Here is an 8,709-nt window from a genome sequence, read left to right on the forward strand (position 1 = left end):
AACCAGAAGGATTTGTTGTTCCAGGATAGGAGCATAAGATATGTAGGCTTGTTAAATCTCTATATGGGCTTATATAAACACCAAAGCATTGACTCCAAAAGTTTGACAAGGTTGTTCTAGCTAATGGCTATAAAATAAATGAATCTGATAAGTGCATATATAAAAAATTTGAAAATAGAAAAGGTGTCATAATTTTCTTATATGTAAGCTTGTTAAATCTTTATATGGGCTTACCAAAGCATTGACACCAAAAGTTTGACAAGGTTGTTCTAACTAATGGCTATAAAATAAATGAATCTGATAAGTGCATAAATAACAAATTTGAAAATGGAAAAGGTGTCATAATTTGCTTATATGTAGATGACATGCTCATATTTTGCACGGGTCTGGAACAAGTAGAAAACACAAAGAAATTATTGTCAAGCTACTTTGTTATGAAAGATATGGAAGTAGCAGATGTTATTCTTGGGATTAAAATAACTTGAGAGAAAATCATTATAGCTTTATCACAATCACATTACATTGAAAAAGCGTTTCAAAAGTTTGATCTTTTCAATTGTTTACCAGAATCTACACCCATGGATCCTCAAATAAAATTAGTATCTAATGCTAGTGGAAAAATTGATCAATTGAAATATGCAGCTCTAATTGGTTGTCTCATGTACATAATGACTTGTACAAGACTAGATATTGCATATGTTGTTGGGAAATTGAGTAGGTACACAAGTAATACAAGTAGTTTGCATTGGCAAGCTTTGAATAGAATACTTAGGTACTTACAGAAAACTATTAACTACGGGTTGTGCTATAATGGATATCCTTCAGTTTTAAAAGGGTATTCAGATGCTAGTTGAATTACAAGATTGGAATATCATACTTCTACTAGTGGATGGATCTTTATCTTGGTGGAGGTGTCATTTTTTGGGGTTCCAAGAAATAAACATGTATTACTGATTCCACCATGGTAGTTGAGTTTATTGCATTAGCTACTACATCTAAAGAAGCAAAATGGTTAAGAAATTTGCTTTATGATGTACTTCAATGGCCTAAACCAATTTCACCTATTTCTATCTATTGTGATAGTAAGGCTACTCTAGCAAAGACATATAACCAAGTATATAATGGAAAGTCTAAACACATTGGATTAAGACTTAGTTATGTCTGACAAGTAATCTCTGATGGAGTGATCACTATTAATTATGTGAGATCAAGTGAAAACTTAACGGATCCTTTGACAAAAAGTCTTACTAGAGATGTAGTCAACAAGGCCTCAAAAGGGATGAGACTCAAGCCCATTAATTAAAGTCACCGATGATGGAAACTTAACTTGACCGTTGGTATAACGTCAAGTCTTGAGTTCAATTAGACAAAGTACATCATTAGTATGTAACTGCTAGCACTGTAAATAAATTCATCTTAAGATTAAAGTGTTAGGTACCCGTAATGATAATGTAAGGATGAGTAATGAACTCTTAATGGAGTCATAAAATTAATATGTTAGAGTGTTATAGATATGGGAACACTCTTGATGGGCTTGGCTCTAACAACACTCATGAAAAGAGGACACAAACACATGGTCATAATAGTCTCCCTAGATACTATGCATTGACCGATGTTGAAATCATTGTGTGAGATGCGTTCGGTTAATCAAATGGAATAGTTGGTTTAAAGCTTAGTCTACTATGCAATTTCGATTAAGTTTAACATGTTTTCACTAAGTGAATGTTCAATTGTAAGACATCTTGATTTATGCAAATTGATTTCCAATATTATCAAAACCTAAAACATTTTGAAAACGGGGAGAGATTATTGGAACATTTTCAAATATTTATAGTGTCTCAATAACTATAAATGAAAGGGTGTAATATCTTTTAGTTATTGATCAAGAGTTATATCACTTGATTTTTGACAAAAAGTTACAACTATACAATCAACATTGCTTGAATAGTTATGAAATATTATTTGAATAATTATGTCTCTTTTAAATATGTGATTATTTAGAAAAGACACTTATTAAAAGTTATGTGTCTATGAAGAGACATGAGAGTTCTTATAAATAGTAGTGAGATTTAATTTGGAATATATACCAAAAATTCTCAAAAGTTCTTTCTATCATTCATCCATCTTCTACTATTATTAGATTGTTCTATAAAGAATTACTGCGGAAATTCTTTATAGAAATTGATTTTCTTGTTATACTCTACTTAATGCTTAGTAGACTATTTTCGTTAATGCAAAACGCAAATAGTCACCGGGCTTCATTGTATCATCGAGGTTCATTTGCTTAAAACTCATTTGCACACCAAGTATAGGTGGGGTGAATAGAACCTTAAAGATAGTTACTTGATACACGCCTTGAAACCTTGTCCTATTGTTTTATTTTTTTGTTCGGGAGTTGTTCATGTGTTCAAGATTTTCTCAATGAAGTTCCGCATTAACAATTTTAACTAATTAGTAGTAATTTTTTAAAATATTACCTAAGGATATATGATAATATTTTACCTCTACTAAATTTTTAACTCAATTGGAACTCTATACTTATGTTCGCTTAACTAAGAATATTTTTTTTACCAAACTTAAATAAGAATATTTAAAACGTACCAAATAACTATTCTTTTATTAAATATTTTTTATAAACAAATATTACGATACCAGAACGGTGACAGGTTCTATTACCATATCCAAAAAGAAATAAATAAATAAACAAACAAATTGTACCTTTTGACCATAGCTTAGAGAAAACAAGTCTTAATTACTAACTTTCATGGAGATCGCAGTGCTTGTGTTTATACAATGATGGAATTACACATTACTATAGTAAATAATCATGTCTTGCATTCGGCAAATAACATATACATGTTCATTATAAAGTGAAGCTAATGGACTCAAAGTGCAGGTTCTGTGCCAATCCAGACGCACAAATTTTCGCAACATCGTGCCGCATCTTCCTCGGTCCACACGCAAGAACTCCAACATCTGATTCTTTTAAGTCTAGTAGTGTTTCTGCAATATCGAGATGAACCGTAAATTTTACTATAAACATGGACGCCATTACTGTTTAAGGTTCTCACTCAATTAACAAGCTTACTCTTGAAATCAGGTCTTGAACCAAAATGAACCTTGGTAGCTTGGACGAGGGACTGATGAGGAAGGCTTTCGAGTTCTGCACCAGAAAACCATGGCGACACCCCTTGTGATGTTACTGGTGTTGCTATTTCTCTATTCTGGATTGGGTTCCCTTCTCTTGCATTTTGTTTCTTGCACCACAAGAAAACTACACTAGAAACAATGAAAATGCAAACACAAACAAGAAACATATCCCAGAGTGCTCTATAAGAGAAATGGTAGATTTGTTCAGTGTTGTGATCTATAGGGTATATATAATAACGAGTGACAATGCCCAAAAGAAGAAGGAACAGAAGGAATGAGGATGAAATTATTGCCCCAAGCCATAGCCAATTGTTGGGGCCTAGTGTTGCAGAAATGGGTGAGTCTAAGGGGCTTGGCTTGAACCATATTGTTTGTAGAGGTTTGTGGGTTTCAGTCATTGGCTCTTCCTCTCTGGTGATGTATGCTTCAATCTGCAATTGTATTTGGGATATTTGTGGAGGAGCACCCGAGATGGGAAGCAACAAATCTAGCATTGCAAGGTCAGCTGAGTTCTTGAAGGCACAAATCATAATAACTCGTGGAACCTTGAAATTTGGCTTATGGATTTGGAAAATTATCTCTCGGATTATGGAGATAAAGGGAGTAATGCCACTGCCTCCGGACACCATTACCAGACACTCGTGCCTGTTTATAATTTAACAGGTAAATTCAGTATTTTCGCCCCTATATTGTGCTCAAGTTGGGATCAATTTGGTATAATTTGTTTTTTTTTCTTTCATTAATATTATGGTTTAGTTCAAATCACTAATATCATCAAGCAATTGTTTGTGGGATGAGTGGAATTTTAAAATATCCAAATTGGACCTTTTAAATTAATAAATTAGTGAAAATAAGTATTTTGACCGACATAATTTCAACTTTTTATTTCAGAAAATTTTGGATTTTTAAAGAATTAGTCCAAATCATATGATTCAACGTATTTAAAAAATTGATAAATTAGTAGAAAAAATTATTTTGATAATTATATAATTTTACATATTTTAATAATATTTTATAATTTTTTAAATTCAAATAATTAAAACGTAAATTTATTAATAATTTAATGGTGATGTGCTGGTTATCAATTAAAAACATTCCCACCCACCTCAGAAAATGAGAAGAAGTAGGCCCATAGGGCCCTTCAGTTGAAACTTGAAGACGATCCAAAGATGAACCGAGTTCTTTGTAAAGCTTGTCAGACCAACTTCCTTGACATTTGATCACCACGCTAAGCTCATAAGTTTCCATATTGCAATTGGAAGAAACTGTAAAAGGATGCCATTGTAACTTCGAAATTCTAGGGACATTCACAAACAAGATGCTGGTCGGATTATAATACAACCCTGGAAGGTCCAAAGAAAAGATTAATAACAGCTGAAATCATAAATATATAAGAAGATTTAAGCATATTAATTGCAGGATAGTTATAATGACCAGGAGTCTTGGAGAAGTTGAGTTCAAGAAGGCCACATGGTAAGATTCGTGCAGACAATAATGCGGTCCGTTGTCGGGATTGTAAGAATCGTAAGTATCTATCAATGAGGAAAAGGAAGATCCCAGGAAGGATCATGCAGAAATAAGCATCGCCCACATGCAGTACGTAGAAGAAGATGTAGAGAAGGTAGAGATGGTGGGTGTAGAAGAAAAGCTCAAACTTCATTCGTCTAAACTGAGGCAAGCTTGTCACCCACATTGGCATTGCAATTACAATTGCAATCACTCCTGCTACATTTGATACCCAAGTTTTGCTCCATTCCACCATCTGCACACCCAATAATATACTTACATTTATCATATTATAGTTCTCACTCCGATCTTCCAATAACAAATATCAACTATAACCATATTAAAATTTATTAATACAAAATTTTCAAAAAGAAAATGTTGAATATGGTAAATAGGAACCTATTACATTAAGCTGATTTTTTTTTTAAAACTATATATTTTACTGTTTATGAATATTAATCTTTTCGAAGTTTTGGTAGCCCCTCTCAATAATATCGTATTCAAAGTTTAAACATAAATTCTAATTCTGGCAATGCAATGTGACTCACTACTATACCCAACAATAGTTGGTATTCAAATTATTATATTTAAATTTTATTCAAATTTATCTAAAATGATATAAAATAATATAGTAATAAAATTAAATTATGAAATAGATAACCTCCAAAAAGCAAAATTTACAATTATCAAGCAATATAATTATATTTAATACTTAATTAACATACCAAACAATTTTAAAATATAAATTTGATATTTATAAAATTTAATATTTAATTTATTCAACATTTAATATTTCAATTTATTAAAATTTGACATCTCTCACATGTTTATAGGATAAATATCATATGAAAGATTGTAATAACAGAAAGTCCAAGAATCAAAAAATAGAACTTAACCAACAGTAAAACTACGGTATTTTTCCTAGATTAAAATGATACTATATAAAGAAAATGTTCCCCCAAAACATGCATATTGTTAATTTTGTGCTAAGGTTGTTAAACGGTTGCATCGGTTATTATCAAATAAAAATATTATTAATTGAATTAATTTAAAATTTAAAATTTTTATTCTCTAATGAAATAAAAAATTTCAAAAATTTAATGCAGGTTAAATTAGCGAAAACTTGTAAAATGTATTTTCTTCTTTTGGATCAAACAAATTTTAAAAAAAAATAATTCAATGACAACACTAAATTAGAAACGTAACTCTACATACATAACAAATTGCAATATTAATGATGGCAAAAAACACAAGATAGCAGAAAAGTTAACAATAATTTGCAACATCAACCACAAAGTTGTCAGTAAAAAAAAAAACAGGGACTTATTCGTGATAATATTTCAAAATGAAAAGAAAAAGAAAAAGAATCTATTGAAGTCTTGAAAAAACAGAGATAATAATAATTTTTAAATTGAATTAATCAATAATCGAAAAAAAAAATTATTTAACTTTTAACCACATTAAATTAATTTGATTTGATAGATTATTGGTTTCAACCCAAGTTTATACACCCGTATTTGGTGCCTCCTCTCCTCCTATTGTACTTCCTCTTGGGCCTATGATCTATATTCTCTACGCCAACGTTCATTTTGGGATGCACACCCATATCTAAGCTTAATGTCTTTATCACATAAACTAAACTCGTTAGATGATATTAATGAAATCAGTTAGATAAAGAATCGATTGAATGCTGAAAAACATTTCAATGTCGATGGGGCGTTCTTGATTGAGATACAAAAGAATCCTGTTAGATGACATTACAAAACTTCTTTAAATGCAAAGGGAATACATGACACAATGCCACATGTTACTAACCATGATAAACAACAAAAGAAAATGTTCTATCCAATATCAACAAAGAAGACAACCCACCTTTATGTATTTTTTCCAATAAAGAAGACAACCCCATAAAAGATGCATAATAAAAGTGATCCCACACCTTTCCTTTACCCATATCCACCTATTTACTACTAGTATTAGAAGTGAGATTATATTTTATTATTCTACTAAAAAATAGATAAATTAATCTTTGTATGTTAGATTAAAGAGCAGTTTGGTCTTTCTGTTAAAAATTTCATCCATTTTTGTTGTTAAAAATTGGTCTTTATACGTTAGCATGCGATACACATAGCACACCATGTGTCACTGTCTAGTTATTTTGTCTACTATGTCAGTTTTTAACTGTACAAAATGATGAAATTTTTAACAAAAAGGACTAAATTGCTTTTTGATCTAACACACGAGACTAATTTGTCTATTTCTTGAGTAAATGAGGCAAAATGTAATCTGACTTCTAATATAAGGACTTCCGTAATTCTGGTAATATGAAGAGTAAAAAGTAATTAGGAAAGAATGAATTGATGAAAACTATACCTCAGCCATTTGATTAGTGATGGCCCAGTAGATAATGAAACCAATTGTATGAGCAGCAAAAAGGATGTTAGAGAGGTGTCCAAGCCAAATATGATATTTGATGCTTGATTCTGAGGTTAGCCCAATTAGAGGCAAAACTGATGACCCTCTTGTTACAGGGAAGAAGAGAAATGCCCAGCATATGTTCCCTATGTATCCAAGTCTTAATGATACACTTCGGAGTTTAGCTTCCCATCTGCCCCATCAAGCATAAACAAAAAAAAATCCCACATATATTAATATTCGAAGTTCAAACTTAAACTAAAAACAAGTAGGGTTTTGTCGTATACGTACATTTTCTCGCCTTCTTTGTGCATGTGAAGGTTTCCGAAGCTGAGATACAAGTAGTTTGCGAGGGACCAGATTAAGAGAGCGACAAACATGGCTGCAAACGTTATCTCCAATGCAGAAACTATTCCAAGGGGAGCCATTACCACCACCGGTCGTTTCAACAAGGCAGTAGCACTGTCCAAACCCAACCTTTTGGAGTGATTAGAAGAGTCGGTCGATTTGTTTTGAAAATGGAGGTAAGCGCAACCAAAAGCAGCTATGAACATCAGGGGGAAAGAAAATAGCAAAAGGTTTGTCCCTGTTAAGTTAAAGAGTGGGTGCATGCAATGCAACGCCATATAAAAGAATCAATCAAAAGATTTGAAGAGTGAAACAACATCGCACAGTTAGTTGGCAGCAAAAGCATCAAAGACGACAACTCACCTTGTCCTGAAAAATAAGTAGAATTGAGAGTCGTTTCCAGGTTGGGTGTCCATGTGTTTTTGTAAAGTTTAGTCGGCAGCATAACCCAAATCATCAACCACACAGCGAAAACCACAAGGAAAATCGCCCGCACCATTCCTTTGCTGCTCATCTTCTCTCTCCTTAAAAGCTTTTACTAAATATATATATATATGTATGTATGTATATAAAGCCACACTCGCTGCCTGAGGCTAATATATATATGAACCAACTACGAGTATCGAATATTAAAGGGCTTAAAAAGAAAACAGCATGAAGCATGCATACATGCACTTAGTTTGGATTCTTGAGGATGATTTCATTTGGTTTTTATTTTGAGATTGAAATTTTTCAATTTAATCTTGTGAGGTTGACAGATCATGGGGGATTGAGTCTCAAGAGATCTGTCATTTAATTGGGCAACGTGGTGATAAATTCATTTGGCATGTTATTGATTCAAGTGTGTGGTTTTGGTTGTGATGGATTCTTTGCTGGAGATAAGGAGCTTATCTTGCGTTGGTGTTGCTACATAGATTATGCTGATATTTTAAGAGGTTTTTAATCCTAGTATATTTTTATCTTTAAATGGGAGTTTCAATGTCAAGTTTTTGGTGCATTTTGTTTTTACTTCCAATGTTTTGGTTATTTGGTTTACTATCCTTGGATAGTTTTATTTTTTTTCGGTTTTTAGTAATAATTTTATTTTGACTGACCAATATATATATTTGATATAACCATACATGTTCTAATTTGTTTCATAGTTAGTACATTGAAGTGGAATGTATGTAAAATTCTCTCAACAATCAAAATTTCAAATGTTTGAAAGTAAAACCACTTTAATTTTTTCCAACTTGGTAATATCTTTATATTTGATTTATTAGAGTCAAACTTAAAAGAGTAATAGTATAT

At 31.8% G+C, this 8,709-nt stretch overlaps 1 protein-coding gene across 1 annotated transcript; it reads right to left on the reverse strand.

Moving 5' to 3' along the window:
- Positions 1-2,732: 2,732 nt before the first annotated feature.
- On the reverse strand, positions 2,733-8,329 carry LOC107951281 (ferric reduction oxidase 4). The gene is made up of 7 exons (XM_016886275.2): positions 7,783-8,329; positions 7,363-7,657; positions 7,030-7,264; positions 4,585-4,912; positions 4,256-4,493; positions 3,089-3,795; positions 2,733-3,003 (listed from the first exon to the last, which is right to left on the reverse strand). The coding sequence occupies exons 1-7, from the start codon at positions 7,931-7,933 to the stop codon at positions 2,864-2,866; spliced, it is 2,094 nt and encodes a 697-aa protein (XP_016741764.1). The 5' UTR covers positions 7,934-8,329; the 3' UTR covers positions 2,733-2,863.
- Between the last annotated feature and the right edge of the window lie 380 nt (positions 8,330-8,709).

Source organism: Gossypium hirsutum, chromosome D09 (genome assembly GCF_007990345.1).
Source record: "Gossypium hirsutum isolate 1008001.06 chromosome D09, Gossypium_hirsutum_v2.1, whole genome shotgun sequence".
Taxonomy (NCBI): domain Eukaryota; kingdom Viridiplantae; phylum Streptophyta; class Magnoliopsida; order Malvales; family Malvaceae; genus Gossypium; species Gossypium hirsutum.

Excerpts from the sequence above, each read along its gene's own strand:
- LOC107951281 (XM_016886275.2), bottom strand. The coding sequence starts at position 7,933 with ATGAGCAGCAAAGGAATGGTGCGGGCGATTTTCCTTGTGGTTTTCGCT. Across the intron at positions 7,265-7,362 it reads CACAAAGAAGGCGAGAAAAT|ATGGGAAGCTAAACTCCGAA; the intron begins GTACGTATACGA and ends TTGATGGGGCAG. Across the intron at positions 4,913-7,029 it reads TCACTAATCAAATGGCTGAG|ATGGTGGAATGGAGCAAAAC; the intron begins GTATAGTTTTCA and ends TTGGGTGTGCAG.